Genomic DNA, 17339 nt, shown 5'->3' with positions numbered 1-17339 from the left:
GTGGAGTTGAGGGAGGGAGGAGCCAAGGCGGAATCGACAGGTTGATGGACCGAGGTGGAGTGAAGGGAACAGCGGCTAGAGGCAAGAGCCGAGGGATCCACTGGCTTGGACAAAGCTGGTGACCGTAAGCCCGAGGCTGATCCACATTGTATCGTGATGGAGGAGAAGGTGAGTGGCTGACGGGAACAAGTGAAGGCAGGGTTGACAGACTGGCTGGATGAGGAAGAGGATGTGGGAGAGGGAGGCTGGGTGGGGTCTGTGATGACAAAACATCAATACAGGAAGACGATACAAGTATTTTGCTGGGCAGGACCTGCGGTGATGAAGACAACACAGGAGATGCAGGGCAGGGTAGGGTGGGTTGCACAGTCTCTGCTTCCCAATCTATCAGCAAGTCTTCAGTGTCCAGCTCCACCAAAACTTCCTCTATCACGGATGTTGCCGGCTCACACACCTGGTCAGACTTATGTTGGGGCTCAGGCTTCGGGGTGGATGTGGCTGCAGGCTCAGGCTCTCTAGTGGGCAGAGGCACTGGCTCAGGGTCCGTGGTGGGTGTAGGCTCCCTGTCTGCGGTGGGCTCTGGTTTGTAATCCGTTTGAGTGGGTGATGGCTGGCTGGGTTCTGGGGTTGATGATGCAAGGGCCTTATTTATAAAGCGCGCGTCCACACAGATTTGATCTCAGAGCAACGCTCATATTTAAGGGTCTTTGATGTGGAAAAGCGCTTAGCGCCATGTCAGGGTCTAAATAGATGTACACACTATTCCTTGTCAAAGTACTGCAGGTTTTTGGAAATCTACGCTATTCTTGCAGCTCGCCAATCTAAATTAAAGGATTTGGATGATGACTGGTGATCTTTTATATGTAAATTACATGAATTAGGCGTTGTTTACAATGCGAAGAACTGAAACCTTTCACCTGCGTGCACGTTCACGATCATTTGCGATTTATAGATTTCACATCTGAAAGAGAGGCTTACACACGTTTTCTGTGTGTACTTTCATTCTAGGAATCCCACGTACTCACATTTGAGAAATAATTGCAAGATCAAATTTAGGACGGTTTCTGTGCAACATTTTATAAACAAGGTCCCTGGTGTGGATTGGGGGTACACACTCTCCAGACATCGAAGGATGGCCTCCCTCCATGTCCCTTCCATAATGTCTGGCAAGTGGAATAGTTGGTTGAAATCTGCCCCAAACCGAAATAAAGATTTTAGGGTCCCATCATCCAAGGCAGTCCGCTGGGCGAGTGCGCAAAAATGAACAGAACAATCCAAAATAGAAAGTCCTTTCCGGGCTAAAGTAGTGAACATCACTGTATAATCCATTACATGGTCGTTCTTCTGTCACGCTTTGGCATAGCATGGTGTATACAGGAACATGACGAAGACGAGTCAGAATAACAGGTTTGATTGACAGAAGACAAATGTAACCAAACTTAGCATATGCGTAAACGAGAACCGACAACTGGACAGAGAACAAACTTAAATACACAGTGATGATGAACATAATAATGAACAGCTGTGGTGATTAAAATCCATGTAAAGTCAATTCTGAGAATTGTTTCTAAACACATTATAAATGTTACAAATATATTGCTGAAACACATTACAAAGACTATGTAGTACTGAATTGTGGAGTTAAAACAGTTTTTCACCAATTCTGTGTTCATGATTTTTTGGGTGAGGCTAAAATGGTGGCTCGATGACACACTGGAGCCACCGAGCATGGCTCCGCCCCCAAACACTATAATAAGTACAGCATATTAGCAGTGGCTCGCCCCCAAACACTATAATAAGTACAGCATATTAGCAGTGGCTCGTCCACTCAATCGCGAGATACCATCATTACCGTTAGTTACTACAGCCTACATTTTGCTAGCTAGCTATGCCTTCGTCACGCAAATGCCTGGTTGTTATAATATAAAAAACAGCTCGGTCTCCTTATTTAAATTTCCTAAAACAATGATATGAAAAAGAGGTGGATTAATTTTGTGAAGAGCCATCTTGATGGAGAGCTGACAATCACCACCAACACCCACCTCTGTGCAGTGATAATTTTACACTGTACAGTTTTACAAACCTTGGTTAGAGACAACTGGGATTCACTGATAATCCCCTCTTATTGGTGAATGGGGCTGAACCGACTATCACTTGCCTCGGCCTTCATCCTCCCGTCCCGCCAACAATCGATGATATGGGGCTGGACCGACTATCTCCCATCCCAGCCTTCATCCTCCCGTCTCGCAGTGCTGACATCTGGTGCCACAGTTGGCAGTACGCGCCCACCAATGCGTGAAAGTTGCCTTGTGTGCTTATGTTATAATTTGTAGGTAGTCCACAGTAACTCTACTAAATTTTGCAACCCTCTAACGTGATTCTTTTATTTATATTTTATTTATATGCATCAGTATGTTTGGCATCTTTCTCACAAGTGGCTGTGGTTTTAGCGGCGACAGCGGACACTCCCCCAGCGTTTGAAAGCAGAGAATACTGCTTATTTTTTCAAGATTTTCATAACTTATTTCATTTACTTGGCATTTTTTAATCATTCAAATTTGGCTGGGTGGTTAATAACACATTTTTCTGTTCTGTGAAAAACTTGCCAAATTGTTATAGCAAGGTGACTGGGTCAGAGTGTCTCTGAAACTGTCACCTCCCCCAGTTTCTCTTGAAGCCAATACGGAAGTGACTTAAACTGCAATTCATCGACTGGCCGCTAGGGACAGGCTCCAAACGAGAGCAGAATCTCATTGAGTCCCATGTTAAAATGCCCAACTTTACAGCAGAAAGAAACATGTTTACAGGCTGGTACAAATTGTGGTTTTGGTCTATACAGCTAATTTTGCCCTTCATGACAACTCTGAGGGGGGTGAATTGTTTTATAACTCATCCGTTTTAATTATATTAAGCCTTAAGGCCTTTGCACACTGAGTGCGAAATTTTCAAATGCGTTTTTTCGTATTCGTGATCGTAAAAATTCGTCACGCACAGAGACCTTGCACACTGAGTCCAATGCGTATTAATGAATCCGTTGCAAAAAAATTCGCAAAACAATACAAAATGAGTCTTCAAGCAGTGAGCACGATTTAGTTGTCCTCTCTTCTTTAAAAGAGAAAATAAAAAGAGGAAATATTCCTCTAATCATCTAATCCCGAGATTGCATAGAGAAAAAGGAGAGTTCACCTCATCAAGGAGCTGCGTGATTATCCCAAGCGTTTCAAAGTTTACTTCAGGATGTCAGTGGCTCAGTTTGATGCTTTGCTACTGGCACAATCTGTCTTTATAATCTGTCTCTTTGTATTCCGCACTTTGTTTGTCATACAGTGCTACTGCTTTGTGCTGTAGACGACGTGGATCAAATTGTCAGATGACATTGGGGATTTTGCCGTTCGCTTGTACGGTGGCTCTGAATTGTCAAAACGTCTCTCAAAATGCGTGCCACGGATGCGAAAAATGCAGAAAATCGAACCTGATCCGAATTTTTTCCAAAATCCGAAACTTTCGGAGGCAGTGTGTAAACGTGAATGACACAACGTAAGGTCATATTTATTTTTTAACGTGAGAAAATTTCGGACGTGAATTTCGGACTCAGTGTGCAAAGGCCTTTAAAGTTCTGCATAATTAAGGGCTTGGCCACTTGAGTGACAGATGGATTGCGCTGCTGTCTGTGAGCCCTCACGTTACCTCAGCTAATACCAGCCACTGAACTTGGCATCTCTGCTGTGTTCGTGCTTTTTTTCGGGATTATTTCATACAATTATCAAATAATATGGCTTGCTCTGCTTATAGTCAAGATAGATGTGCGTCTGTGTAGATGTGCACACATGCGGAAGATAAACAGAACACACGCTGTTGGATCGTCTTGGCATTGCCTAAAAGTTTTGTCCGCCAGAGTTACTACAGTGACAATAACTGGAGAATATGCCTCTCAAGACACCATAAAATCCGACAGCACTGCTTGGATATTATATCTAAAACTGCTGCATTATTTTATTATTTATTTTATTATAAGTTATACTTTGGACGCAGGCTCATTTGTTTGTGAGAGTCCAATGTATATGATCATATACAGGTTTACAACATAAACGCTGCTCAGATTGCATAATTTCTTGAAGAACGATGATGGAGAGCAGATCATTCAGAAGAAATGTGATGCAAACAATGGACAATATATCAATATTTCATGGATTTAACGCTTTTGTTGTTTGTTTTTCAATGGACACTCATGGACATTTAACCCAAGTGCGACGGACTGGATTCATCTCACGATCGCTATTTCATTATAAAGGTATGGAGTCCCGTTTTGATTTTGCGTGTTGTCATTTGCACACTGACACAAATTACAATATTACTGGTGCTGGAGCATCTATATCGTAAAACAGTCACCGTAGATTGACAGTAAACCTTTAGAACTTTCTAATGATATAACTTGTTTACATTTATTAATATTTTAGATAGTATCTAAGATAGATAGATAGCTCCTTAGCCTGATAACGTGATCATGTCGTGCTAGGCGGGCGTGGTTTCAGCAACCAGGCACCTCAGTTCCAACCACGTCCCGCCTCTTTGCCCATTTTCAGTTATCCGGAAGTGACGCGCGATGACGCATTTTTGCTTAAAAAATGCTCTTCAGAAATCTACTGGTGACGTCATGGACACTACGTCCATATTTTTTTTACAGTCACAACATTTTTATGGTCACAACACACAGTGCATCACAGTCTGCTGTATAGACGCAGACCAATCAGAGTGCCTATGATGACCCCTGTCCACCGGCGAAACCAACTAGAATGAGCACTTGAGCGTCAGACCTTGGAGCAGTGGAAGAAAGTTGTCTGGTCCGATGAGTCCCATTTTCTTTTACATCACATGAATTTCTGTGCTGTTTAACTGGGGAAGTGATGGCACCAGGATGCACTGTGGGACGACGACAAGCCGGTGGAGGGAGTGCGCTGCTCTGGGCAATGTTATGCTGAGAAACCTTGGGTCCGGTTTTTGTGGACGTAAATTTGACACGTGCCAACTACGTAAACATTGTTGCAGACCAGGTACACCCCTTTATGACAATGGTGTTCCCTGGCGGAAATGGCCTCTTTCAGCAGGATAATGCATCCTGCCACACTGCACAAATTTTTCAGGAATAGTTTGAGGAACATGATGAAGAGTTTAAAGTGTTGCCCTGGCCACTAAATTCGCCAGATCTCAATCCAATTGAGCAACTGTGGGATGTACTGGACCAACAAGTTCGATCCACAGTGGCTCCACCTCGCAACCTAAAGGACCTGAAGGATCTGCTGTTAATGTCTTGGTGCCAGATACCACAGGACACCTTCAGGGCCAGGGGTCTTGTAGTCTATGCCTTGGTGGGTCGGCGCTCTTTTGGCAGCACCAACAGCATATTAGGCAGGTGGTCATAAGGTTTTGGCCCATTGGTATATAATTAATAAATGTAAAAAAAAAAATCTTAAGTACCATTATTGTCAATGCGGTGCGTCTTCTTTGTGTTGTTGTCTATTGGAACCCCATAAGTCTGCACCCATACAAGAGGGTCCACGATGGAGCTGAGCTTCTCTTTGTCAGGTTTAGGCAGCTGCTGAGCTGAAATCACCTGAAATAAGACAAATATATGATTGTGTTTTAAAAAATGAAGAGGAAAACCAGGAACATTTAAAACCCACTATAGAGTGTACTGCCACCTACAAGACAAGAGTGTGAAGCACTGTATGGCAATGGAGCTTGCCAACCATTTTACTGTAATTTAACTAAATATCAGGTTGTTTTCCAACAAAACTGACTGAACATGATCAGTGAGCCGATGCATTTTTTCCCCTGACACTCTTAAGCCCAGAACACACCAAGCCGACGCCGACGAACTAGTGGTGTCGAAAGCAGACTGCGGGGTTGACTCACGTAGCGTCTGGGTCCAAAGTTGCCCTGACACACCAAACCGACGCTTGGCACCTGACAGCCAAGTAGCACGTCCGTTCTGCGCCTGCGTAAGAAGAAATGCATTTCCGTACCAGCAGGTGGCAGTAGCTGAACAGCCAATCAGAATGATCAGATGGCCCGACTGACCGATGGCCGAAAAAAAGCCGACAAGGACCAACTTGGTGTGTTCCAGGCTTTAGGTACTGTTTACACGACACCATTTTCAAATGAAAATGGAAAACTTTTTATGCGTTTTGGCTGTTCATTTACACTACAACAGCGTTTTGGTGGCCTAAAAATGCAAACTTTTAAAAAAGGGTTTCAAAGTGCACATTTTTGAAAACGGTCTCTGTGTAAACAACAAAAACACGAATCTGTGAAAACGATTACGTCATGCACATGCATATTACATGTTCAGTCTATAGTGTTTCATCGCCATCTAATGGCCTGCCAGCAGAATACAGCGTTTTTAGTCGTTTTCACAGATTCGTATGAATGGGGATCATTTTGACAATGGTGTCGTCTGTACGCAGAAAACTCAAAGGAAAAACATTTAAGTTTTAAGCATATCGTTGTCGTGTAAATGTACCCTTAGCAAACTTTTTAGCCGCTTTTCCACCGATGGGCCAAACCAGTGGCGTAATCAGAATTTTATTTTTGGCCGGGCCTAGGCAAAAGTGAGCGTGCACTTTCTCGTAGGGTCCTATAGTCTACATATTTCTTACAGCCAAGTGCAAACTAACGGACTTAATATCAGTAGCAGCTCCTGACCATAAATTTAGGTAGGGCAGATTCTGGGTCTTATTGTAACATATTGTAAGCTTTATATCCTAATCGCACAACACATCAGACACACTTTTGGCAGAATTCTAATGTCCTGTCCTTGCGTTATTCAGCCTGAGGGTGGCGCTCTATCGATGATTAGAATGCCATCTTAGAATTGCCTTAATGTAGTATTTATTGCGTCCGAATGTTGTTTTAGAATATTACAAGTTAGAAGTTCCAGTGAGGAAAACAAAATCATGTCTTTTCTCAGAACAAACATAAAACAAACACAACAGAACTACTGTATATAAAGGCTATTTACATGAACACGTTTAAATAAAATAATTTATACCTTCATTAATCTGAAACGCTACTCCACATAAGAACAGATATGCTAACTAGTTACTACTAACCTGATGCAGACACATAGGCTTAGGACTGATATCGTCTTGGTCTGAGGTTACATGAGGTAACGTGAAAATAAGCGGGGCAGTCAGAAATCTGCCCCAATGGCTCTCTATGAGAATGCGCTGCAGTTTCATTTTTCACCACAGATTTACATTGGAAATTTGTAGGGCGGTGTAGAGCTGGGGAAAGCTCAGAGACCCGCACTAGAATACATGAATCCATGCGCTACATTTTAATATATCCTGCTCACTTTACGACTTAAAATAGTCTAAAAAATCCAAAAAATATTTGTTGCAGTATGCTAACACATTTATAATTTATTATTAATTCAGTGTTGAGGTCTATATATTTGGATGAATATTTTTGCCCTTACAGGCGAGCCGTGGCTGCTCAATATTAAGATTAGGCTAATTCTGTTCAGTGTTTTTTTTTTTTTTCATTCATCTTAGACTTTTTTTTTTTTTTTTTAATCAATTTTATTATTTTTACCTAAACACCTTAATTAAAATTTTTCGGAAAAATGAAAATAGAACTTATTTAATCAATTAGTTAAGCAAATTTATTTAATAATCAACACTCAAATAAACGTTTAACAAAAATTTAAATCGCACATAAGGCAGTTTTTATATCCAGTTTTTAATAATAAACCCTACATCCACTGGGCCATAATCCCGTCGCGGAATGGGCGGCTGAGTTGATTGGTGGCACTACAGTAAAGGACCAGCAACTGATTGTTGTTATCTGAAGACTGCGAAATAACTAATCGTTCGGAATCTAGATCCAATGTGGTTGTTGCGTCGCCTCGTCTGAACTAGATCCCGAGGTAATGTTAAGCTTCATCTGTTGTCCTGTGCGGGCTGGTGGAGTAGTTCTCTACCGGGTCATATGAGTTTTTTTTTTTTTTTTTTTTTTTTTTTTTTAATTTTTAATATAATTTTGTTTAGACTGCTGCTAGCTTACACATAACTGCAAAGTACAATGGGATGCGTGAAAACACAAACTCACAGGCGCGAAATGGCTCAGGCAGGATAACAGCTGATTGCCTAACACAGATGACAATCAAATTCATGAAGCATCATCCGAGTACATCAGTTTCAGTTTGGATCCAGCCTCTTAAGAAGACCTCAGATGACTAAAACTTTGGAAGAGACGGCGCCAACTCCTGCGATGACTTCAGAAGATGCAACATCTGGATCAACACGCACATTCGCAAATTTCTATATATCCTAATTATTGTTAATATGTAATTCATTTTTCCAGGAGCTCTTTGCTTCTACCTTCAATTAAATTGCAAACAGTGATTGTATATTAATCGCCTAAATTATTACATTATTAGCTAACTGCATTCTCCAAATTGTAATGTTGACATGCATTCTCTGTAAAGCTGCTTTGAAACGATATGTATCGTGAAAAGCGCTATACAAATAAATGTGAATTGAATTGAATTGAATCATCCAAAACTACATTTTTATTTTAATATTTGAGATGGCACAATCATGTTTGTAATTATATGAAACGCAATGAAATAACAATACTTTATTAAATAAAATATTTCTGTAATAACTGGGTGGGCCTATTCATATTGTGGGCAGGCACGTCCGCTTAAACATTTCATTTCATGCCAATCCGGGCCAGCCGGTAATGCTGGGTACACACTAAAAGATTTTTGAAAACTTATAAGTTTTTCAAATTGTGAGAGACCACAAACATGAGGACAAAAAAATCCTAGATCTAACCGTTTTGCTCCTGTAGTGTGTGGTGTGCCGTGATATGACAAAGACAGTACACCACACACAAACAGATTTTTAACCGGAGTCCCGATTGTGAACACAGAAAATCTTGCAAAATCTCTTGAGACTTTAGAATAAACATGACGGACCATAGGCGGGAAGAAATTGTGTTGATAGTGTTTGGAATGATTTTGGTATGTTTTACAGCACACATTGTATCAGGGTTACTACAGGTTTCATCAAATCTAATTCTAATGCTTTTTAATGCCAATTTTTAATTTTTTTGATGTCATATATATATATATGCCGCTAAATGTCGATAGATGACGACATATGGCAATTAGAAAATTCATCATGTCATTGTTGTATTCGCATTCTGCCAAGTGTCAGCCCAACATTTGTTTGCTTGGTGCTACCCTTTTTGCTCACATAATATATTTTAATACAACCAAATTCCCAATAAAACTGTTTAATCTATATATTTTTTTCTGTTTTTGTTGTCATTAAGGGCTTGACATTAAGCCTTCTCATGTGGACACGCGTAAATCGGCCATTCACTTGTACGAGTAAAACAGTTGCTTGTCCGGGGGAAAAAAAAAAATATATATATATATATATATATATATATATATGTATTTTTTTGTGGTGGAAATATAAATTTGTTCTGAAGCAATATCCTTTCAGAATATTGCAGCTTTGACATATGTAAATCTGCATATTTTTGATTGGTTACAACTGCATGTTAATTGAACTGTTGTATGAAATCAATGTCACGTTTTTAATCGTGATAGCCTATTTAGGAAAACAGCATTCTTGGTCGTGTAGATTTGCTTACCAGTATCAAGTTATAAAAACTCCACATTTTGAATTTTTACCGCAGTATGTTTAACCAAGTTTCTTTTTGTGTGCGCTTCGCTCATGTTTCCATTTCTCCTCCAGATGCTGCGCGAGCCTCAACAGCGCAACCTTGTTATCATCAGTAGCCTACATAATACAGCCTATTATTATCCACTATCGATCGCCACTAACACTAAATGTAATAAAATCAGTCACTCGCGTTTTGATGATTCCCAAGTTGCTGTGTTTTTGTTTTTTGTTTTTAGGGTATTGACGTTTTAATCAGGTCCTTGTCCGGTCGGGAAAGTAAAATTCGAGCCCTGACATGTTAAACCAGCACTAAAATCCTGATTTATAACCGATACGTTGTCTGACAAAATCACCATACACATAAGACATTTGCAGTGATTTTGGCTATATGTACACGTAAAATGATCACTCAGGTTAGAAGCAATAGTATCTATTTTATTTCTTCTTTGACAGAGCGCACATCCTCAACTGAATGCGCTGCTGAACCAGAGAGGTGCGCCTGCGGCAGGAAAGCAAGATCTCACGCTCGTGCGGTAGTACCAGGGGGTCTCGGAAGCTGGATCAAGTTAACAAGTCGCTATATTCGTCACAACGCGCCTTCTTAGAAAAACGTCGCAAAAGGGGTCTGAAAAGGCGCTAAGATGGCAACACTGATGCAGCCTTCCGTCTCCAGGTCCCAGCCCGCCGCTGTCCAAACCGGCGTTATGGCAATTTTGCACCGGCTGGAGGCAATTACCAAACTGGTTCCGTGTGCCCCTTGTGAAAAAGAAGTGCACTTAATTGTATTGAAAGTGTACTTTTTGTGTACTTCAAATCTTAAAAGTATACTTTTTAAAAAGGCCACTTAATTGTACTTAAAAGGAATATACTTTAATGACAATATTTATTAACACGCTTAAGTGCACTTTTTAAAAATGCACTTTGTAATAATGTCTAATTAAGCTTTACTTACAGAAAGAACACTTTAATGACAATATTTATTAACACGCTTAAGTGCACTTTTTTAAAAATGCACTTTGTAATAATGTCTAATTAAGTTGTACTTAAAGAAAGTACACTTTAATGACAATATTTATTAACACGCTTAAGTGCACTTTTTTAAAAATGCACTTTGTAATAATGTCTAATTAAATTTTACTTAAAGAAAGTACACTTTAATGACAATATTTATTAACACGCTTAAGTGCACTTTTTAAAAATGCTCTTTATAATAATGTCTAATTAAGCTTTACCTACAGAAAGTACACTTTAATGACAATATTCATTAACACGCTTAAGTGCACTTTAAAAATGCACTTAATTTTTACTTAATTATGACTTTATAGTGTTTTAAATAAGTACACTTATTTTGATGTATTGACTAATATACTAAAGCACATGAAAAATAATTTATTTTAATTTCAACTTAAGTGTGTTGTCCAAAATGACATTTGTTAATGTATTTTAAATGTGCTTAGTCTTTAATATATACTGTGTGCGTTAATACACTGAAATGTATTTTTCTTTTGAATTTCAATACACTTGCTTATACAGTATAATCCAGTACAACTCATTGTTGAAATTTTTATCACCAGCTCCTGCTCTAAACTCAATTAGTGTCAGTTTTCTACATAATATTTGACATAAAATGTCATTTATGGAGTGCTGTATTACTAATGCAATAGTGCTGTACTTTACATATGTGTATAATATATTTAATATCATTATGTTGTTCTAAGTCGATTAAACATATTTAATTGCATTAATTGCAAGCAGAAGTTTAACAAATCTAAACAAAATTAATTTGAATTCATATTCAGTTAAAATACATTTAATTTTAATCAGACTAAACTGTAAAAATGATTGACTTTTAGTTAGGTGAATGAGTCAAGTTCTGTAAACTTACAGTCTAACTAAAACAATGAATTAGAAAAACTTCAACTTGAACAGAAATTAAATCATGCACGTATTATAACCTATAAACTTTTTGTTTAATGCGCATGCGCCAAAATACTACGTCATGACGGCGCACTACTTCACCAGAGTTTTTAAAAATGCACTTTCAGCCATCTTTCTGTAATCGCGATGCGTGAGGCAACTTTGCTGATCAAAGAAGAAGAAAACGTACTCGGTTACTAACGTAACCTCGGTTCCCTGAGATACTTCACTCGTACTGCGTATGGGGAAAGGTCTCCTTTTTCCCCATTACTGAAGCCTTTTTCAATAACGCAGTGTAACTGCATCGTCATTGGTTCACTCATGGAAAGTTGTTGAACCAATGATGGCGCGGCATAGCTGCGCGGCCTATGGCGACAAAGCGCGCGAAGAAGCCCACCAAAAAAGGCGGGGCTTACGGCTATATAAGCAGGCATTTCGGCATAGGATTTCAGGTCATACGACTGAAGCGACGACACTGAAGCCGCAGCCTCGTGGCACGGCATGTAACGCAGTACTCGTTCCGTATCTCAGGGAACCGAGGTTACGTTAGTAACCGAGTACGTTCCCTTTCGATACTTCACTCGTACTGCGTATGGGGAACGAATTCAACCGTGCCGTGCCACGGCAGGGAACGACTGAACTTGTCTTGGACACCGTGAGGGGACCAGTGGACAAGTGAGAGGGCCGGAGCCGTCGAACCCATGTGTTACACTTGCAAGAGGGGAGCTAACTCCCGGGGTGGCATGAGGCGGAGCTCGATAGAGGCCGCCATATCATACCGAGAGGACCCGAGCTTGTAAGGTCGGGATATCCAAGTTATAAAATCTGACAAAAGTGGACGGTGAGGACCAGCCGGCCGCCTCACAGATGTCTTTAATAGGAACTCCACTGGACCATGCCCAAGAGGAAGCCATTCCTCTAGTGGAGTGGGCTCTAACTCCTATGGGGCAGTTGAGGCCCATAGAGGAGTAGCAAAGAGCAATAGCGTCGACTATCCAACGCGAAAGACGTTGCTTTGAGACCGAAGACCCTTTGGTGCGCCCGCCAAAGCAGATAAAGAGCTGATCGGATTGCCGGAAAGGCTGCGATCGCTCAACATAGGTCCTCAATGCCCTGACAGGGCAGAGTAATTCCAGCTCTCGCTCGTCCGACGACGGAGGAAGCACTGAGAGGAAAATGACCTGTGCTCTGAATGGAGTCGAGAGCACCTTCGGAACGTAGCCATGCGTAGGTTTCAGAACGACTTTGGAGTCGTTGGGCCCGAACTCGAGGCATGCAGGGCTCACAGAGAGGGCCTGCAAGTCACCGACTCGTTTGACCGATGCTAGTGCAAGCAGCAGAGCGGTTTTGAGTGTCAGGGGCCTGAGGTCAGCTGAACACAGTGGCTCAAAGGGGGGCCCTTTGAGAGCTCTGAGGACCAAAGAGAGGTCCCAGGTGGGAACAGTGAGAGGACGAGGTGGATTCAATTGCCTAGAACCTCTCAAGAAACGCGCCACAAGGCTGTTTCGTCCCACTGACTGGCCAGCGATAGGAGCGTGAAACGCTGCGATGGCTGCTACGTAAACCTTGAGCGTTGAAGGGGTGCGACCCATATCTAAACGCTCCTGGAGGAATGACAGTATCGGTGATACACCACACTCCACAGGGTCTATGCTGCGTGCAGAGCACCAGTCAACAAAGACCGACCATTTCTGGGCGTAGAGGCGTCTCGTGGACGGGGCTCTCGCCTGAGAGATGGTATCTAGCACGTCCCCTGGGAGGTTTGGAGGCTCCCATCGAGGGACCAGAGGTGCAGAGCCCAGAGTTCTGGCTGGGGATGCCAGATCGTCCTGTTCGCCTGAGAAAGGAGGTCCTGTCTCAGGGGGCCACGGGGCTTCCGTGGAAAGCCTGAACAGTTCTGAGGACCAGATTTGGCTCCTCCAGAGCGGGGCCACTATGAGGACTCTGTGCTTGTCTTCCCTGACTCGTCTGATAACCTGAGGGATCAGAGCGATCGGGGGAAAAGCGTAAAGGAGGGTGCAGGGCCAGAGCATCTTCCTCCTTCGAGAAATAAATTGGGCAGTGAGAGTTGTCTTCTGAGGCGAAGAGGTCTATCTCTGCCCTCCCGAAGAACTCCCAGATCGTGAGAACCGTCTACGGGTGGAGCATCCACTCGTCTGAGGGGACGTTGCTCCGAGATAGCATATCTGCTCCCAAGTTTGTTCTCCCGGGTATGTGAGTCGCTTTGAGCGACTGTAACCTCGGAAATGCCCACTCCAGAAGACGTTTCGCCAGTGCGCATAAGCGGCTGGACGAAAGGCCGCCCTGGTGATTTATATATGACACCACTGTCATGCTGTCCGACTGGACTAGGACGTGGCGTCCCGTCAGGTATGCCTGAAACGCCTGAAGGGCTCGGAACACTGCCAACATCTCGAGGCAGTTGATATGCAGATGGCTTTCTTCGCGAGACCACGAGCCGAAGGCCGGTCTGCCCTCGCAAAGAGCGCCCAACCCATGTTGGACGCATCTGTCGAGAGCACTGTCCTTCTGGACACCGCCTGTAGGGGTACTCCAAGACTGAACCATACAGGGTTCGTCCAGGGTTTCAGAGCTGTCAAACAGGCCTGATTGACCCTGAGACGCAGGCGGCCGTGCCGCCAGGCGTGAGGAGGGACCTGAAACTTCAACCAGTATTGCAGAGGCCGCATCCGGAGAAGGCCGAGCTGCAGAACCGGGAAGGCGGAAGCCATCAGCCCTAGCATCCTCTGGAAGAACTTCAGAGGGAGGTAGGCTCTGTTTCTGACTGAAGCCGCGAGCTGCTGAATGGCCAGGGCGCGCTCTGGCGAGACTACCGCCGTCATACGGACTGAGTCGAAAACTGCACCCAGGAACGTGATGTGTTGGCTGGGAAGCAGCGAGCTCTTGGCAAAATTGACCCTGAGTCCTAGACACTCCAAGTGGCTGAGGAGCACGGATCTGTGGAGTTCTAGCTCGGCTCTTGACTGGGCCAGAATGAGCCAGTCGTCGAGATAATTCAGAACACGGATTCCCATCTGTCTCAGTGGGGAAAGCGCCGCGTTCATGCACTTGGTAAAAGTGCGAGGAGCTAGGGACAGCCCGAAGGGAAGGACTGTATATTGGTAAGCCACTCCCTCGAATGCGAATCTCAAGAATCGTCTGTGACGAGGGGCTATCTGGATGTGAAAGTAAGCATCTTTCAGGTCCAGCGAGCAGAACCAGTCCCCGGGGCAAATCTGCGCGAGGATCTGTTTCAGCGTTAACATCTTGAACTTCCGTCTCATGAGGGAGAGATTCAAGACTCTGAGATCTAAGATGGGTCTGAGACCGCCATCTTTCTTGGGAACCAGGAAATAACGACTGTAGAACCCCGATACGCTCTCTGAGGGGGAGACTATTTCTATAGCTCCTTTCTTCAGTAGAGTCATGACTTTGGCTCGGAGGACATGAGCGTCGTCCGTGTTTACTGAAGTCTGAAGCACCCCGTTGAAGCGCGGGGGCCTTCGGCGAACTGAAGCGAGTAGCCCCGACTTATGGTTCCCAGGACCCAACTTGACACCCCGGGAATGGCTTGCCAGGCCTCGGCCCGCGTGACAAGGGGTTGTATGGCATTGGATGACGGACCGCTGGTCAGGGGCCCGTACACCGGAAAGAGTGGAAGAGGAAGTTTGCTCATTTTTTGAGGAGGTAAAAAATTTATAGTGTTCGCCATGAGAACGGCGTTTTGCATGGGCGCAACATTTGTGGGCCCAGTTAGCGCAACACTGAACATATCTCCCACGCCCGGAACTAAACGGGGCGGAGGGGAGACTGAAAGAAGGAGCTTTTGGGGTGGTCCGGCCTTGGCGAGACTTAGCCCCATCCTCTTCCTTCCTGGCAGATCAGGAAGACTTAGGAGGCATCGGGTCCAGCGAAATCTTAGGCCGGGGTCCCTGACGTCTCGGGAAGGAGGAGCGCTTTGCGGGGCGTGAGCGCTGGCGCTGTTCCTTAGGAGGTGCTGCCTGAGAGGTGGAGGGGGCAGTCTTGCTCTGCTGAGCCGGCGCAGGCCTGGGGCGGCTGGAAGCAGAAGCAGAGCTGGAGCGCTTGGGCAGGAAGTGTCGCATTGCTTGGGACGACTTCTGTGCTGCGGTGAAGCGTTCCGTGAAGCCCTCTACCGCTGGCCCGAAGAGACCGGAGGGAGAGACCGGGGCGTCCAAGAAGGCCGTCTTGTCCAGGTCCTTTATCTCGGTCAGGTTGAGCCACAAATGGCGCTCGAGCACGACCAGGCTGGCCATGGATCGTCCAATGGCCTGGGCTGTGGCCTTTGTGGCACGCAGGGCTAAGTCAGTGGCGCTGCGGAGGTCACGAAAGGCAGGTGCATCAATGCCGGACTCGTCCAGAGGAGGAGCTTCGCTTGGAACACCTGGAAGATCGCCATGGTGTGCAGCGCTGAGGCAGCCTGGCCTGCGGACGCATAGGCTCTGCCAGCCAGGGCAGAGGTGGTCCTGCAGGGCTTGGATGGAAGGGCCTTCTTCGTCTTCCAGCCCACAGCCGCAGGGGGACAGAAGTGAGCCGCCACTGCTTCATCCAGGGGCGGTAGGTGCTCGTAGCCCTTCTCTTCAGAGCCGTCCACAGTGGTGAGAGCTGAATGGTGCGTAGTGCGTAGGCGGGCAGAATAGGGAGCGCCTCTGGGAGCACCTCTGGGAAAAACGGGGCGGAGCGTTGGCGAGGGGCCTGGCGACGGCCCGGCAGGAACCACTCGTCAAGCCTGCTCCGCGATGGCTCTTCTGGCGGGGCCCATTCGAGGTCCAGTTCCTCCACTGCCTTTGAGAGGACGCGGAAAAGCTCGGCGTCCATGCCCGGCTTGCAGTCAATGGGCTCCAGCGAGGGTAGGTGGGTGGGGTCCTCCGAGTCACCGGCCCATCCCTCTGTTTCAGAGGCCGCGAGAGACATGGAGTCGTCGAGCGGCTCTTCATCCAATCCGCCAAATGAGACGAGGTCTCTCGCATCTGCAGAGGGACGCAGCTCAGGGCGTGAGAACAAGACGGGGGATTGCTCTCTAGTGGGAGAGGGCGAGGCACGCGGGGGCTGAGCCGGCGTGAGCTCGCACAACTCCGGGCGCTGATCCACTCTACCCCGCTGTCTCTTCCTAGCCGGCTCGCGGGAGGAAGAAGACGGGAGGGCGCGAGCGGCGGGACCACTTTCAGAGAAGAAAGCAATCCGCGAGCGCAGAGAGGCTAGACTCATGCTCTCGCAGTGAGAGCATGAGGTCCCAGTGAGCGCAGCCTCTGCATGGGACTTTCCCAGGCAGCCGACGCACTCACCGTGCCCGTCGTCGTCATGCAGAGGGACTCTGCATGTGCGGCATTTGCAGCAACGCCGCCGCCGTGAAAACAGCGTTTGAGGGGCTCTTTTAGAGCGGCGAAAAACCGCGGGAAAAAGCTCTAATAGTCGCGCCGGATGGCGGCAGGAGACGCGCTGAGAGGCGGCCGGAAGCGGGAAGCGGGCGGCTCGAGAGCGGCGCTCGAGGCGGCAGTCTGCGAGGGCGCCGGCGCTGTCTTCGTCCGGCGAGCTTAGCTCAGTCCGCTGAGAGAGCTTCTCTAGAGCGGCGAAGGCTTCAGCTCGGAGATCAGCAAGGAATGCGTTGTCGTCGCTGAAGGAGAGAGAATTGAAATCCTATGGCGAAATGCCTGCTTATATAGCCGTAAGCCCCGCCTTTTTTGGCGGGCTTCTTCGCGCGCT

The 17339-nt window shown here is 45.4% G+C and overlaps 1 protein-coding gene across 2 annotated transcripts in view; it reads right to left on the bottom strand.

Moving 5' to 3' along the window:
* plcd3b (phospholipase C, delta 3b) overlaps positions 1-17339 on the bottom strand; it is a 76112-nt gene that overhangs the window by 11406 nt on the left and 47367 nt on the right. For both annotated transcript variants that reach the window (XM_051914344.1, XM_051914346.1), the window contains one exon: positions 5476-5611. In XM_051914344.1, coding sequence (XP_051770304.1) covers positions 5476-5611 — 136 coding nt within the window. The remainder of the gene's footprint in view (positions 1-5475; positions 5612-17339) is intronic.

This window comes from Ctenopharyngodon idella, chromosome 12 (genome assembly GCF_019924925.1).
Source record: "Ctenopharyngodon idella isolate HZGC_01 chromosome 12, HZGC01, whole genome shotgun sequence".
In the NCBI taxonomy this organism is placed as follows: domain Eukaryota; kingdom Metazoa; phylum Chordata; class Actinopteri; order Cypriniformes; family Xenocyprididae; genus Ctenopharyngodon; species Ctenopharyngodon idella.
The sequence above is the reverse complement of the archived record's forward strand: the minus strand, read 5'-3'. Positions and strand labels throughout refer to the sequence as shown.